This window comes from Meleagris gallopavo, chromosome 4 (genome assembly GCF_000146605.3).
Source record: "Meleagris gallopavo isolate NT-WF06-2002-E0010 breed Aviagen turkey brand Nicholas breeding stock chromosome 4, Turkey_5.1, whole genome shotgun sequence".
Lineage (NCBI taxonomy): Eukaryota > Metazoa > Chordata > Aves > Galliformes > Phasianidae > Meleagris > Meleagris gallopavo.
The window spans coordinates 62,498,156-62,514,972 of NC_015014.2; the positions used below are offsets into that span (position 1 = coordinate 62,498,156).

Genomic DNA, 16,817 nt, shown 5'->3' on the forward strand with positions numbered 1-16,817 from the left:
ACTGCTGGAGGCTAAAGAGAATTCATGGAGTATTTGAGGCATGGAGAAAGCTTTAATCTGTGAGCAACTCCCAGGGTACAATGCAGGAGAACAAGAAAATTCATATCTGGTCTTTTTCTTTGCTCTTTTTTTCTAGCATTTCCTTAGAACTTCTGACTCTGGATCTTTGTGGCAGTTTCTAAAGATGGTTTAATCTTATGGGTCGTAAAGGGAACAAACTGAAAGTTGCGATAAAAGGTACTGTTTAAAAAGTTGTGTTAGAACATTAAAAGCTCCCCAGCTGTAATATATGCAGGTCACTCAAAGTGTTGCCTACTATTTTTTCCCATGGGAACTGCAACAGACAAAAATAACACAATAACACTGCTTGATAGAGAAAATTCTCAGCTACAGAACACTCTCTTCCAACACTGTCACCACCATTATCTGTGCATTTTCACCAGTGATTAACAAGAGCCTGAATGTTGTGCTTGCTTAATTCCTTTTTTTTTTTTTTAAAGCACCTATATGACATACAGAACATGTCTTGTGTTTCAAACCACTGTTGCCCTGCTGAAATGCACCACTCACTGCCTTGCTGTGATCATATCTACTGTTCTACATTCAGCAAGTGCCGATGAATGTCTAACAGTGCCATTTTTTTCCTGCATGGAGGAATTCAGTTCCATACCTTTGCTCCATACACACTTCCATGTGAGGTGCCATTTTGTCTGCTGCCATCTGTCACACATCAATAAAATATAATAGAATACTGGTGGGAAGATTCAGCTTCTACTGCCATACCACCACCTGCTCTGGCATCATGCACCAACATAATAAAATAGGAGGCATTACTTTTGGAGCACCCCTCATAGATAGTCCCAAAGGACATAGAAAAAGCATTCCACTGTATATTCTCTGTTTAATGATTGCAAAGATCAGAATATCCTTTGTATTCTCAACATAAAATAGACATTTCACTTAGGTGCAAACTAACTTGCATGTGTGTGAATTATGTTTGGAGAACAAATGGTTTTCTTTCTTTTAACTTAGCATCAAAAAGCCCTAGTGGGCCTTTCTGACATCTCTACTATAGCTTAAACCACAGTCACATCACAAGGGCATAAGGTCTTGCAACTACAGATAGAAAAAGGCAAAGTTTGGGGGGTTTTTTTGCTTTTTTTTTTTTTACGTTGTTGTGCCTTTGTAGAAAGCTGCTAGTTCTCTCCCTGTCTGTCCTGAGAGCAGATTCCCTTTTTAGCTCTGACTGAAGAGGAAAGGAGAAAAATCAGAGATGGCTTTTTGCAATGGAAATGTAAGAATCTCACAAATGAATTTAACTGCTAGATCTGGGCCCATTTTCCCTTTCTCATGACCTGCAGGCACAGGTAAGTTCTGACAGGAATTTCAAGAGTATCTGTCCCTTCTGCTCAATTCTATTAATTCTTCTAAGGAAGCAAAAATAAATAAATAAATAAATAAATCAAAAGAGATAGTCATTTGTGCATAATTATATTTTGGGTTGGATACGGCTGCAGAAAGACAAAAAATAGATTCACATCTACTTCTGTCATCAGTGCTGCTGATACTCCAAGACCACTAAGTAGTTCTAAATAGTGTCAGCAAGAAATCTGAGGTGACCCATGGGAGTGAGGGGTACCATGTTTCAGTTGTTTATAGAGTGGTAGCTTTGGTCCTGGACAGAGGTCAAGGAGTCATGACCCTCAGCAAGTTAATTAGGCTGAACATTGCTATGATGATACAGTGTCTTCCTTGTTTCAGAGTGCATCCAGGTTAATAACTAGGTTGTACTGCTCCTTATGCAAGGCAGAGGAAATACTATCTCCATTTGTGTTTGATGAAAGAAGGGCCAAAATATGGTTGAACTAGATGAGTGAGCTGAGATCCATGCACATACATACAAAAAATAGTAGATGGATACAATAACTTTGAGAATGAAACATGTTAAACAGAGCATTTCTTCCATTCTAATTCATAGAATCATAGAATGAAACATAGAACGGTCTGGGTTGAAAAGGACCACAATGATCACCTAGTTTCAAACTCCCTGCTATGTTCAGGGTCACCAACCACCAGACCAGGCTGCCCAGAGCCACATCCAGCCTGGCCTTGAATGCCTCCAGGCATGGGGCATCCACAACCTCCTTGGGCAACCTGTTCCAGGGCGTCACCAACCTCTGTGTGAAAAAAAATCATAAATTTAATTCAGGCATATAATGAATGGTTGTTCTGAAATGACTCAAAATTCCAAGTGTGGTGGGACTTTGCCTCATATTTGAAATAAAGTATGGAGCACAATATGGATGTTGAGTATCATGGTAGGGCTGATAACACTACTGAAGGAAAGTGTCACTGATTTGCATAATGCTGTAGGAGACCCTGGAAAAGTGGTCTTAAATTTGCTTGTATTATTAAAAAAAAAATAATAATAATAATCCTAAGCATGTGGTATGTATATGGGCTGGTGAGCTGAAGGGTGGTGGGGAGAACTGGGGGGGACTCACAAGGATATAGAATCTAGGCTGAAGGATAGAAGATTGGAGGAGAAATTGTAGGCAGAAACAAAAGGCACCAGAAAAAGAGACAGAAAAATGGGAAAGCCTACTGGGTTACAGCTATTGAAGGATTAGTTCCGCTGTGGAGCTCATATCAAAGAATAAATGGATGTACAGGGATAATGCCATTCCATAATTATGAGGAATGCAGAAAATTTCAGGAAAGGGATCAGCGTTTCCCAGGATTGTTGGTCAACTTGGTTTGTAGCAACTTTTTTTTCACTATAAGGGATTTAGGCTAAAATGCACAGCCTGGATAGCATGTGCACCCTTGGCTGTATCCAAGAACATCAAGTATGTATGCATCAGGTGGGTCCTCAGAGCAGCTTGACTGCAGATTGGTGGTGAGTTGGGCAGAGGTAGAGTACATCCTACCCTTGGACATCCTTCAGTGTTGTGCTGTTGAGAGACCAGACATGCTGTTGTATGGTCAGATGAAAAAGGCAGCCAAGTTATATTCTTCTCCTTAGAAGTTCGTTCTTTGAACCCTAATGGGCTTTGGTGTTTTTGCTCCCAGGACAGCCTCTGTAGTCTCTGGATCCAGTCAGAAAAACTGTAGGCAAGAAAAACTGAGCTCCTTAATCCTTCCAGCAGCATAACCCTTCCAAATATGATGAGACATCATCTAATTTTCAAGAGGCATAGAGCTTTCTCCTGGCCTGTCAGCCTGTTTTGCATCTTTCCCTGCAGGGAGATTCAATTGATTACATTATCATACAGCACCATAACTCCCTGCCGATCCCTCTAATAGTGCTCAGTAGAAGTCAGTGTGCTTTGACTGTAAGGTGAGGTTCTCTGCTCCTATGTGTAAGCAGGTATTAGTCCTTAGGGGAATGTGCACTGCGAGGAAAGATTATCCTGTGTTATATTTGGGGGAGGGAAGGGGGGGCGGAAATACATACATATTTTTTTCCATGTATAAGTTTTAAAAAAAATTCATCTTACCTAAAGCAAACTGTTCCACCATACTTGCTTTATATGTATACAATCCATATTCCTGTTTAATAATAATAAAAAAATAATTTAAGGTAAATTCAACACAGAAAAACTGCCCAGTTAAATCATTTATTTTTTTATATATATTCCTTAGCTTTTGTGAAGTTATTACAGAACCACAGCTATTACAGAACCACACATTCTTTAAATAATAGGTTGAATTCTAAATCTGTTTACATAAACTGGCTCTCATCTTGAGCAACTGGCAAGACCAGGTGGAGCCTGGAGGAGAATCCCAAAGGCTGCTTTGTGGGGTCTCAAGTTTGCATGCTGGAGAATATGCACCTTCAATTCCCTACGCTGTCATATCGTGTGTTAAACTTGCAGTTTAAGCTGCTTATGAAACAACATTCCTTGGGAAGAAAGTTGCTTTTGATTGCTTTTCTGTGTGTGTGCGTGTGTGTCTTTTCCAGGCAGTCGCCCTCAGCTCAGTGAGACAGGCTTTACTGCCGCTCCCCTCTCCCTTGGGAAAACCGCCGCACGAAGACTGAAGTGAGGGACCACATCCCCACGATGCAGGGACCCCCTTCACCCCCACTGCTACCGAAATGACAAGCTGGGCTGCACCAGGGAGACCGTGGGGAGGCAGAGGGGAGGGAGAGCTCATCCCTCCTCCCTCTCTGCCTCAAAGCCTTTTGCTTTCCAAGCTCAAATGCAAGCTGAAATCTGATGCCTGGACTGCATATGCAGTGAGACGTGGGCATGCCCTCGCAGTGCACCGATTTCCTCCGTGCCTTGGAGAGCCAGAGCCGTGCCGAGGCTCCAAGCGGAGGAGCCGCACCATCAGGCAGCGAGTGCCACATCACTGCGCTGCCTGCACAAGGGCTCCAGCATGGTTCCGAGCCTGCTGCTCCTCCTCACCGGGCTGTTTAGGGCCACAGAGCCAGCACCCCGCTGTGAAACCGGCCAGGAGACCCTAGGTAAGGCTAAACACCCTAAAAGCCCCTTTTAGCCTTTTTCCTTCTCCTGAAGATGAGAAGAGAAAAGGACTCTGATTTCAGGGCATGGGAGGTCGATGTCACCCTCCCCTAGAGATGGGGAGATGGGCTTTTCGGGAGTCTGCAGATATCTCTGTGATGGAACTGGAGCTGTGCTGAGAAAGCATGGATACAAAATAAAAAAACAAGCTTGTGAAGTCAGGCAATGTAATATTTCCCCGCCACTATCTTTTAGGGCCATGTGCTGATGTGTTTTTCTGTCAATTTTGAGTTCCCAGTCAGTAGGATCCCCTTTGGCATCTGGGGAATGCCATGAGCTCTCCCCATCTCTGGCCTTGCCTTCTAGGAATCTGGCAGTCAGACTGTACGAGGGTGAACTTTCGACCTTGTGTGTTTTTGTGCTTAATAAAACCTCCTTACATTCAGCTTTAGGTCACTTTTTTTCTTTTCTATGTCCAAAGTATGAGAAGAATTATTAGGATGTGAGAGCTGGAGGATGTGTCGTAGCTTGCTATAAGCAATATGGAATTTGTGTGAATTGATTGGCTGGAAGGACAGATTTGCCTATTAGAATAAAGGTGAGATAGAAACACGCTGCTGAATGGGTTGAAAGCTCTTGGTTCAGTAACTGGTTGACTAATAAATAAAATATTGAGTATCTTTTAAAAATACGTGGTGGCTTTTCTTTACCAAATGGACTTAATTTAGATTTCTTTTATGTGGGGACACTGGGGAGGTGAATGCAGAGCAATTCCAGTGTAGTGACAAGCTCTATTCTAAAAAAAAAAGTAAAGGAGAGAAAAACTGCTTTCAGAGAGCTCAAATTCAAAATGATTTAGAGTTATTTTACAGGAATGCAGGAAAGGATAAAAAAACCTGAAAGTGACCTTATCGTTACCGGAAGTACAGCTATATTTTGGATCTTAAATATAAGCCATAGTCTGTCAGTGACATTGAACTGCTACACAACACAACCCATGTGCCATGCAGTGTATATAATTTGAGAGTGCTGTTCCCACAAACATCAAAGTGAGGTCTACCACAGCCTGAAGGGATTTTATTTTTGGATAAAGCTGCACAAAGAGAAGCGTTGTAGACTATTTGCAGCCAATTACAGGAAGAGACTGTGTGGTTTGCAGCATACCCTTTCTCAGAGAGCTCTGATTCTTCTCCACCTGATCAAAAATGTGCTGTGGGGTGTTATTAATCCTGGCAACCATAAAAGCAGGGATAATTGAGGGGTAATTGTGGCAGGATCTGTTTGCAGTTGTGCTGTCTGTAGGGGAGGGCAGGTGGTGGAAATACACCTTGCACGTGGAAGGACTGGAAAATGGCCCTAAAGGATGGCTGCTGGCAGGGAAAGTGGGCTGTGGGCATTCAAGTATGTTGTGCGGTGTGAGAATGGGGTACACTTACTAGTAACCATTCTTGGACCAGGAATTAAGAGGCAACCTGGTATCCAGAGATCTGCCAGACTTCTTCCTTTTCCAAGGAAGTAACATCATGTCAGGCAACATGAAAACAGAGGAAACTGCAGTGCTGAACACGTTCATGTTCAATATACAGCAGGGTTATGCCTTCAGCTGTTCTGGGATTTTCTCTTCTTTAGGATCCCACACATGAAGTGTAGATTTTGGCAGAATTCTTTGGCCAGAGCCAAAGTGTCCTGAGCTGCCTGTACAGGGGAGGAAGTCAGGGGAACCAATACTGCTGCCCGGTTCTCAGCAAGGCTGGGGCTGGGTTTGGATTCTCAGTAATGTTTATTCTTCTGCAACTCATTCTTTTTTTTCCAATAAAAAATCAAAACAAAGCTAAAAATAAAAAGATCCTGATGAAATGTTGTATATCCCTGTGTTTGGCAAAATAAGGAGACGATTACTGTCACCCTACATCAGGACTGTCACTAATGTAAGGCACAAGCATCAGCATCAAGCAGTGTTTGGGGAGCTTCCTGAGTAGCAGCTGAGAACCGTGATCGGAGAGAGGGCAGATCCATTCTCAGCTGTGTGCTATCACCACAAGGAGCCAGGAAGCCACTGCCTCTCTGAGCAATAGGATGCTCCAGTGCCCTGTTGAGAGGCATCTCTTCCAGACTTTGATGTGTTTCACAGGCCATTGAGCTTGTAGCTTGGTTAAGCTTGGCAAGTTGTCCTGAAAGGTGACCGGCCTTTAAGGGAGGGAGCTAGTGGCATAGGTTTCTATTTTGTCTGAGCACCACACACTGGATACTGGTGTATTCTGGTGGTAATGAGTTAAATGCAGCACTGTGAGCAAAAAAACAAAAAACAACAAAAAAAAAACAAAACAACCAAAAAAACCGACAGAACAGCAGGCTGGAGTCACATGCCTCAAAGCACTGAAAGCAGCTGGCTTCCCTCACAGGGACAGGGACAGCTGGGAGCCGGCCCCATGCTGAGGCTGGGTGTTGTGGGCTGCTGCCTGTGGGGCCCCTATATGGGCTCCAGGTGCAGCCTTCAGGGCAGGAGATGGGGCTGAGTGCTTTGGAGGAGAAAGGGGGTGCTGGGCAGCTGGGTTTCAGCTCCCTAGCTGAAAGGTATCATAGAATCACAAAGTTGTCAAAGACCTACAGGATCATCTAGTCCAATCATCTAGTCCATCCTCCCATCACCATTGCTACCACAGCTATTAAACCATATCTCGTAGCTCCTCATCCAGACGCCTCTTAAGCACTGCCAAGGTTGCTTATACATGAAGTTAGCCCACTGGATGTTGCTTGTGAGGACTGAAGCTGTTGTGCATGGTTGTTTCTCATCTGCTCCCAGTCTCTTCAGGAGGGTCCTTAATCCTAAGCACTGGGAGTGGGAGGTAGATCCTATCTATGACCTTAACTAAGAGTGATTCCTTTGTAAACATTCAGACTGAAAAAAAAAGCTTTGCATGAAGCACTATGCTTTTCTCCTTCCCCTTTCTAGCATTCTCATAGTTTGCCTTGCTTTATTGCTACGTGATCAAGGGAGAAGTTACTGCCTTCCACAAGCTTCAGGCTGGCCCTAGCTTCATGAGTTGAGCGTTTTAGTTCAGCTGTTGTGCACATTTTCACTGCTTGTTTCCATGCCTGTGTGTGCACATAGAGGCAGAGCTTCTCCAGCTGCTCTCCAAGGGACTGTACAGTTCCTCCTGCATTTCTTGTCCCACAATGGGCAGGACCAAACCAGAAATGTGGCCATGAAACCCATGTGGGAGATCCCACGGTCTTGGAGTCTCACTGCTGTGCCCAAAGTGGATGTGTCCAAGTCTTGTCAAAACAAAGGAATGCAGAACTACATCATGCGTACTCACAAGACAAGAAATTCCAGCTCTCGTAAACTTGGTTTTCATCACCAAGTCATGTGAGCTGTTTGGATTCCCATCAGTGGCTCAAATATTTTTACACAATTATTATTTCTGCAACACTGGTTTTGGCAACGTTTAACATGGGAAGTGGGTCAGAAACTGCTGCTTATAAAGGCTAAGTGAGTATACATTGAAAGTATACTTGGTGGGTATATTCTTTTACTGCTGAAATAACTTATGTATGATTTTAATCTGAATGCATGTTTTCTTCAGGATACTTGTTTATGTATTTTTAAAGTGTGAATGTCTAAATACAAGTCAAAACCCATACAAAAATGTCCATTTGCCATAAGATGTATCTAGGCTGTTAGACTCAGAAGCACTGATGATTGATCTCCTTTAGAATTTCTTGACACGGCCTTTCCCAACACACAGTTAATTTGGGGTTGAATGGAGTGCCAGCTGGCTAACAGCAGCCATGATTCCCTGTGGATGACCCAGGCCATGGGAGAGCCATCCCATTCTGAAATCTGAAGCAAATATTACATAAGTTTTGTGAGCTTCTCTGAATCAGGAGAGGCTGAGTGGGCAGATGTGAGAGGAAGATACCTGCCTTCTTTCGAACATGGTGCTTGATGCTGACAGGTTGCATCCTGGTCTATTTGCAGGGCTCCTCCTCATTATTTCTGTGACTGCTAAATCTCATTTGGACAAACAACATTCTAGTTGGATGTAGCCGTCACATGTCAATGGAATTTAGTAATTTAAGGTTGTTCTGCCCATGAAATTTCAATCCATTTGTCTATTCTATTGTAGTTCCATTGATTTAATTGGTGCTATTTCAGTTTTACAGGGTTATAAGAGGACAACCAATTTAGGAGACAATATGAGGCTAAACCATGGATTTAAAAATCCCAACACTATTACGATTTTGGTCAAGAATGTTGAATTAACTATCCATCTTTTGTAGCATTAGAAAGTATGACATTTGGCTGAAGCTCAACTGCTTGCAGAGGAGCCAGGTGTGATGTTAGTTATAACATCTCATGCATCTAACCTAATGAAGAGACAAGGCTATTCTAGGGGGCTGTATAGACTGTGCTTAAAGAGGGTGGAATGACATTTTGGCAAATGCTTTGGAAAGATAAATTGAGGTTTTTATCTTGAGTTTTATCAGATGTGAGGCTCTGTCCTGCAGTATTCAACAGAGCTGAACTTACTGAAAGGTAAGCTTCTGACTCTGGTAGATCAAAGCACTGAGAGAGTACTGCATCATTAGAAAGTGGGAACTGAGAACTGAGCTTTAGCGAATATACATGCACAAATAAAGCTATGGAGATGTCACGGATCTGCATTACCAGCCCAGTAGGTGGTTTCACCTTTCTCCAGTCACTCTAATGATAATTTGATCCCTTAGAAGGTAGTAAATTTCCTGACCTCTTCAACCTTCTCACCTTATTGTTTTAACACCGTCATTTTCCAGATCTGAACAGTTTTGTCTAACTTTCACTAGCCATACACAGAGAAATGGTCCCTATATATGGTCAGATCATCTTGAAACAGCAAATGCAAGTCCAGCATCTGCTGCTGCTGTTTTTGTTTTCTTGTGTTTTCTTTTCCCAGTTGTAGATTTTGCCTTGCAACAAGGAAAGCGTCACAGCTGAGGCCAAAATAAGGCATTTATCAGGTTTTTTTCTGGGGTTATTTTTCTGCTTGGGATTTTCAGCTGGGAGGACTCTCTGGAGCAGCACTTCCCAGCCAGAGATGCAGCTGGGGTGGCATAGGAAATTTGATTGCCAGAAGCACATAGACAGTCAGTGGGGATAGACAGCCAGCCAGCAGTAATTTTCTCCAGCTTGTTTAAGGCTCCTAAAATAAAAGCATTGAGTTTCACCTGGACAACTCTTGAGTTGTTGATTTTGAGTTGTTGCTGAGTGGCAAGTCTCTGTGTGCATCTTCACAGATTTTGGATGGTGGTCTGCAAACTGTATGAGCTCCCATCTCCCATGGGAGATCCCATCTCACCTTCAGCATCGTGTCACATGTCCTAGCCCTGTGAGAGAAGCAGGCCTGGAGGAGCTAGTTACAGCATCATTGCTGCAGGGACACCCCCAATAGCTCAATAAAATGGTTGCTTAAGTGGACTCTGAGAAGCAGGTGATTAGAAAGAGGGTGGATTAATAACAACCATTGGCTTGCCTCTTCCTGCTGTGATCTTACCCTCAAAGTGAATGCAGATTAGTCATTGATCTCCTTCAAATGTTTTCAGGCTTCTCATGTGGGGGTTGAAAACAGGCTTGTATCACCCCACATTCACTGAAATCCTAGAAAGCATATCTTCCCATTTCTCCCTGGGACTCTCTCTGAGCCAGAGGAGTTGGCTTTGAATTTTAGTTAACTGCCATTTGTAGGTAGAGGTAGTGCACTTTATGTGTTTGAATGCAAATTAGACAATTTGAGGAGGCAAGTAAGGAAAAAGGCTAGTATTTTCACGTATAGCTTTTGTCAGACAGCATCCAGATATTAGCTTAGAAGTGCCATTTTGTAGAAATGCAGGTGCACAGATTGACTAAAAAGAGAGCACATACAGAATGGACAAAGAAAGCAGAGTATAGAAAGAGAGATCTTATCTGTCTGCCTGCTTATTTAAAGGGAACTAATGAATTTCAGTCTCCTGAACTGTCTACCTGGGCATTTGTGACACACTATTGATGATATTTGACTATGATTCAGGGAGTTCACATGATGCAGTGCAAGTGTTACAGGCCTGGATTTCTCCTTACTCAGCGCATCTCATCCCTCTCCATCTGAGATCCTAATGCAGCTGGGTTCAGTTTAGCACTCCCTAAGAGCTGCCTCAGGTATGTCATAGAATCATCATCATAGAATCATTTGAGTCAGAAGGGACTTTTGAAGGTCATCTAGTCCAACTCCCCTGCAGTGAACAGAAACATCTACAGTTTGGTCAACTTGCTCAGAGCCCTGTCCAACCTGACCTTCAATGTCTCCAAGGACAGGAATATCTTACCACGTGTCAGGACAACCTATTCCAATGCCTCACCACCCTTATAAACGTTTTGTCCTCATATCCAATCTAAATCCCCCTTCTTTTTGTTTGAAACCATTTCTACTTCTCTTGTCAAAACAAATCACGGTAAGGAGTCTGTCCTGTTCTTTCTTATAGCCCCCCTTTAGATACTGAAAGGAGCAAATACATCTCTCCCCTGGGGAAATTACAGTAACTGCTGGAGTGGAAGATAAATGTTAGGAACATAGTTCTCATCACACAAAGACTGATGAATCCAGAAAAAGGAATTAACCATGTGGGCTGCTTTTTTTTTTTCCAACTCCTTCAGTTTTCCTGGAAATCCTTTTTTGTGGCTTGGGATCTTCTCCACTTTTGCCCCTGTGCATGTGCATAGTTACATCCCTTCTGTGTTCTCTGCTTGACCATTTATACCCTAGCGAAGCTATTAAGCTGCCTCATTTCACTGTCATTAGTTTAGTTCTCCAAATTATCCTCCACCCATTGATACCTTACTGTGTTTGTTTCCCAGTTTTAACTTGTTCTGTACCCAGGAGTGAGCTCTGGACGTCGTCAGTGCTTTGCTGTTTGCAGGTGGTATTGCAAAGTATACAGCCCAGCAGTGTTTGCACATTACCTCTGATATTAAGTTTTGCATCTTTAGAGTTAAAAGGTAGATAATCATTGAAAAGACTGACTCAATCAGCCATGTAAAAGCACAGAGAAAGCAATTCTAACATTGCTATCTAACAATTGCAAATCTAACAATTCCATCGAAATTGAAATGCTCGATTTGGAAAAGGAGAGTTTGACTATAAACAAGCTAAAAGAAATACATATGTCTTCCTATTCAAAATAGTAAGAAACCCAGAAAAGTGGTAGGGGGTGTGCTGCTCTTTACAAAATAAATCATCTGATCTTGTTCAGTCTGTCAGTCATTACAGTGCAATTGTGTAAGCCTTACTGAATGATTTAGATGTTTTGAATTTATGATCACCTTTGGGCTTATTCCTCTAGTGCCTAAGTCTCCTATTGGCGTTGCTTTTGAAAAGGCAGCCGGCCAAGCCACAGCACTGGAGGTAGCTGTTGAGATCTATTGTCTGTGTTATGGGTTAATCACAGCAGCTTGCTGCTTTCAGTGCTGAATCATCAAGGGGAAAAAATGTAATCTTGGCAGTAAAATATGTATGTGCTGCATTGTAGATTTTCAAGCTTGCTTTTGCAAATTAAAACCAGAAGTGTATGTTATAGAGAGGGCTCAGAAAGCTTGAAATGGCTTTTCTGCTCTTCAGTAAGTGACTTTATCCATAATCTTAAATAGCAACTGTGCTACTGAGAGGGTTTTTGTACCTCTGGTGGAAAAGCTAAAGTAGAAAAATGGTTATAAAAAATTGAAAAGACTTTCTTTCCTGTTCTGAATCAGGAAGAAAAAGGTCTCTTTGTAGCAACCTGTCCACAAATGGGACTGTGAGGAGGAAGCACTGTCTTCCTCTGAGCCCAGGAAAGGTTCTGCTCAAAGAATGGAAAAGCATTAGGCTTTCTCAAGTACACAAGAATCAGCAACTGAAGTCTGCCAAGTTAATCTGGAGGCCTGAGAAACTGTCTGTATATTATTGTCCATTGTTACTCACAAGAAAAAGAGAAAAGATTGCTAAAGCAAGCTGTGACAGAGATTTATTTGCTGGTCATTTCTGTGCATGAGGACCCGGAGTTCATGGGTGCAGGAGGGAGTGTGCAGTTCTAGGGTTGGGCTCTGAGAGACAGTCAAGAGGCTCTGACCCAGCTACGTGCATCCACTCTTCTTTGTATAAGTACAGGCACTGGAGAATTATCTTTGGCCCTCTCAGAGCCACACCCTCCCAAACAAATGCAAGAATTGGCATTAGGAAATGTCCAAACACCACGCCAGCATTCATACACATTTAAAACTTGCTTTATAGCAGACCTTTTCTCTCTTGTTTGTATGCATAGTAACTCCTGATAACCTGGAAGATCAGGCTGCTCACTTGTCTGTATTTACATGATGGAGCCTTGGCTGATGAATAGTTCGCATAGCAGCTTGTATGGGGCTGTGGTGGACAGAAGTGCCACAGGCTGGGCAGAGCTGGCCTCTGCTATGACAGAAGCTGCATAGATGTCTCTGGCAGATGGAGACAGGGAGAAAACAGTGTGTTATAGTGCACATGCATGGTGCTTAGAATCATAGAATTGTTAAGGTTGGAAAAGACTACTAAGATCATCTAGTGCAGTCATTAACCCAGCCCCACCATGCCCACTAATCTTGTCCCTCAGTGCCACATCTTCATGTTTCCTAAACACCTCCAGGGACAGTGACTCCCTGGGCAGCCTGTTACAATACCTCACCACTCTTATGAGAAGATGTTTTTCCTAACACCCAGTCTGAATATCCCCTGGTGCAACTTAAAGTTATTACTTCTCATCCTATTACTAGTTACCTGGGAAAAGAGGTAATGCCTGACCTTCACCTTGATACAGATACCTTTCAGGTAGCTGTAAAGAGTGATAAGGTCTCCCCTGAGCATCCTCATCTTCTAGATCTAAGTTTAAGCTTAGCTCTAGGTTTAGGATCTACAAGGAAAGAGTCAGTTTTGCTGCTTGTCAGTGAGTGAGACTTGATAGTTTTAAGCAAAAATAGTGGGAGACAGAATTTAAGCATGAGTTGTAAGAAGCTTTGTCTTTTATTGAAGAATTGCCCCTGCTTATCACATTCTGATATTAACAGCTTCAGTTGCCACAAGTAAGGTACATGTTTACATGGATTTGATTTCTTCATCTGAAAACTAAATCTATCTTCCTCAATCAGTGTTTTTAATAATGGATAATAGCCTTATTACTTTATAGATTTCCCCTGTATATAAATATGATAAAAGCAACCAAGTATAGAAACTAAGTAGTAGACAACCTGAAACCAGAGATATCTTCGTCTTTTCTGTATTAATGTCTATTCCTGCTCACAAAAGGATTCAGACCTCTCATGAACCCAGCTGCAGGATATGACTTAGCAGAGTTTTATACGTCTGTTCCATCAGATATCCACTCCTTCGCAGCACCTTTCTCTCTGGCCAGCTGGGCAGAAAGCAGCATCTGCTAAAAGCAGTAAGGCTGTTTGTAGAGCCAGAGCAGGGGTAAGCAGAAGCAGCACCATGCCCAGACCCTGCCTGGCTGCACTTTCCCTTTGGTTTCCTCTACTTACTCCATCTTGTTGCCAGAATGCCTTTCTACTCCAGCTGAATAAGCGCAGTATTGGGATACCATTGAAAATATGTTTGTGCCACGTATGAAACTGACTGATGGGTATAGCACTCCTGCACAGTAATAGTGGTATGGAAAACTGTGTATGACTCAGTATCATTATTTGATCATCATATATCAGAGAGACAAACAAAAATGACATTTGTAGCAGGTCACAGAGCCTTCCAAGAGGGAAAGGGCATTACTTTTGAGGAAATGTAAAGAGCCGGAGAAAGACCATTCCTACTCCCCAGATGAATCCATGAAGAACTACACTCAGTGCACACAATCTCCGGTTTATAATAAGATCAGCTACAGTGCAGTCATTTCTTATCCACCCTTCAGTGTAGTGAAAGGTATTAATTTCACTGTGGGACATAAGTTAGTGGGCTCAGTGATGATGGGTTGATGGTTGGACTTGATAATCTTAGAGGTGTTTTCCAACCTTAATGACTCTTTGATTCTGAGTGAGATCATTCCTTTCTCCTTCCCATCTAGCACTGTACAAAATCTCTTCTCTGGTTATCCCCACGTGTAAGACAAAATGTGGGACCTGGCTAAGCTGAGGCTTTTTTAGGTGTGCTTTCACCTTAGTAAGGGATCATGCCAAAGTAGGGGAAACATATTGAAATCCTATTGAAAGCACTATTGATGAATCAGGTATTGTGTATTGCACTAGCATAATGAACCAAGCCAGGAAAAGTGTTTTTATGGATAAAATTTTTTCCAGCTTGCTGGTTACTAGAATTTGTTGCTGTTGGAGATGGGCTGTTTCTGCTTGGTCTGAGCCCTCATTTATTTTATGAGGAAATGTGGATCGATGACAGTTCATAATATAGAACTAGACTCATTTCCAATTAAAAGTCAACAACATAAAATTCTAGGCTTAATTTTGTTCTTGTTATAATGATTTTATTTTGGCTAAGGAGTGATCAACTGATTAGCAGAACATATGTACATGATTACATTTAAACAAATTTGCTGGGAGAATTTTAAAATTCCCTTAGTAAGAAAATAGAAAACAAAGCTCAATTCACTGAGCAAAAAGCTAGGTGTCTATATTCAAAGTGACAGAACAAATAACAACATAGATTCCCCAAGATATTACAAGACCCTTCAGTGTTGGAAAAGCTCAAACGTAATGGCTTAGCTTCTATGAGGTACTGATGAAAACAACTTTAGTACCAGTATTTTTCTTTAGTTGCCAGAAACAGAGAAGGACATTATAGAATCGTTGGCTACAGGAACAAAAGAAGACTCCCCTGGGTCATCAAATAGAGTTACTCAGAATTAAAAGAGCTTGTTTATTTGACCTAGTAAATAGAAAGCTAAGAGGATCTGACTGCTCTCCATAAACACACAGAGAAGGCATGCACCAGGGAGTGCAGAGAGCTATTTAAGCGGAAGGACAATGCTGGCACAAAAATACATGGATATAAGCTGGCCATGACTAATTTTAGGCAGAAAATTAAAAGGCAATTTCTAGCTATTAGAGGAGTGAGCTTTTGGGAAAGCTTTCCAGTGAGAGTAGCTGGAAGGCAAATAATTAGTTTCAAGATGTTATTAAATGGATTATAAAATGCAGTATCTAGAGATAGGATCAAGTCAGATGGGGAGGAAGTATATCCTCTTACAACCAGCAAAAGCTTATTTTCTCCATGAGAAATTTATACGTACAGGATTATTTAGGACCAGCAGATTTGTTAGATGAAGGTTCATAAAGCCTGTTAGTATTTACATGAAGACTCCTGTGGTATTTTAGACTAAACCAAATTCCCAAATTTCCAAAGTTTCCTAGGCACATAACTTAGAGTTTTAAGCATGTCCAGAAATGTTGTCAGGTTGTCAAGACTGCACAGCTCAAGATCTTTTTTAAACTTAGGCCCTATTTCTTACACAACTACACTTGTATGTATTGTCAAGTCCTCCCTCTTTTAATTGGGCCAAAGACTGGCTAGACAATATTCTTTTTGGGTTATGTCCTATGCCTGCTCATTGCAATCTGTTCTGTCTTCTTATTAAATTCTATTTCCAATTATTTTCTTGTTTGAGATTCTCTCTTTTCTTTATTGATGTGGGTGGATGGGGCTCCACATTCCAGCAGCTGTTCTAGGAAACACATGGCAGAGGGGCGCCATGTCTGGGGAGCAGCAACTGAAATGGATTGTGTGTGTTTGTGTGTACTGTTAACAGTAAACATCAAGCTACATTAGCAGGACAACAGGAGAAGAAGTCTGGGAACTGAGCATTTGAGAAATTGTGATCTTGGAATGGACACTGGAGAAACCAGAAGGTCTCAGAAGGTTTCTACTGAGAGCCCAGAAGGTCTAAGCCAACCTAAGCCAACTAAGGAGATCAGGGAGCTTGGGTCTTTGTACCAGTGAGACCCTAGATGTGGGCCAGCTACCAGTTAGACTAGTGTGTGTGTCAATGGATGAGCCACTGATGTACCAGCAGATTCAGGGGTCAGCTACCGGGTAGACCAAGCCTAGCTACTGGGGAATCATACATATGCTTATATTTGTGTGTGTACATGGAGATGCAGCAGTCCCAGTGGGACTTCCAGGTTGGACAATTCCTACTGTGAGGTGAGATAGGTGCTGCTGTCCTAATGCTATTTTTATCTTCTTTATTTGCAGGTCAATGCCAAACTGCACAGAAAGGTATGATGTGACTTTACTTGCTCTCCTTGGAACATCTCAGCATCTTAAGTATTTCTTCACTATTTCCTGAAAAGTTTTCTAAAATGGATGCTGT

The 16,817-nt window shown here is 42.1% G+C and overlaps 1 protein-coding gene across 1 annotated transcript in view; it reads left to right on the forward strand.

Annotated features, from left to right (window-relative positions):
• The first annotated feature begins 4,004 nt into the window (after positions 1-4,004).
• CPZ (carboxypeptidase Z) overlaps positions 4,005-16,817 on the forward strand; it is a 28,855-nt gene continuing 16,042 nt past the window's right edge. The window contains exons 1-2 of the mRNA XM_010710520.3: positions 4,005-4,471; positions 16,700-16,723. Of these exons, the coding sequence (XP_010708822.1) occupies positions 4,384-4,471; positions 16,700-16,723 (112 nt within the window). The 5' untranslated portion in view covers positions 4,005-4,383. The remainder of the gene's footprint in view (positions 4,472-16,699; positions 16,724-16,817) is intronic.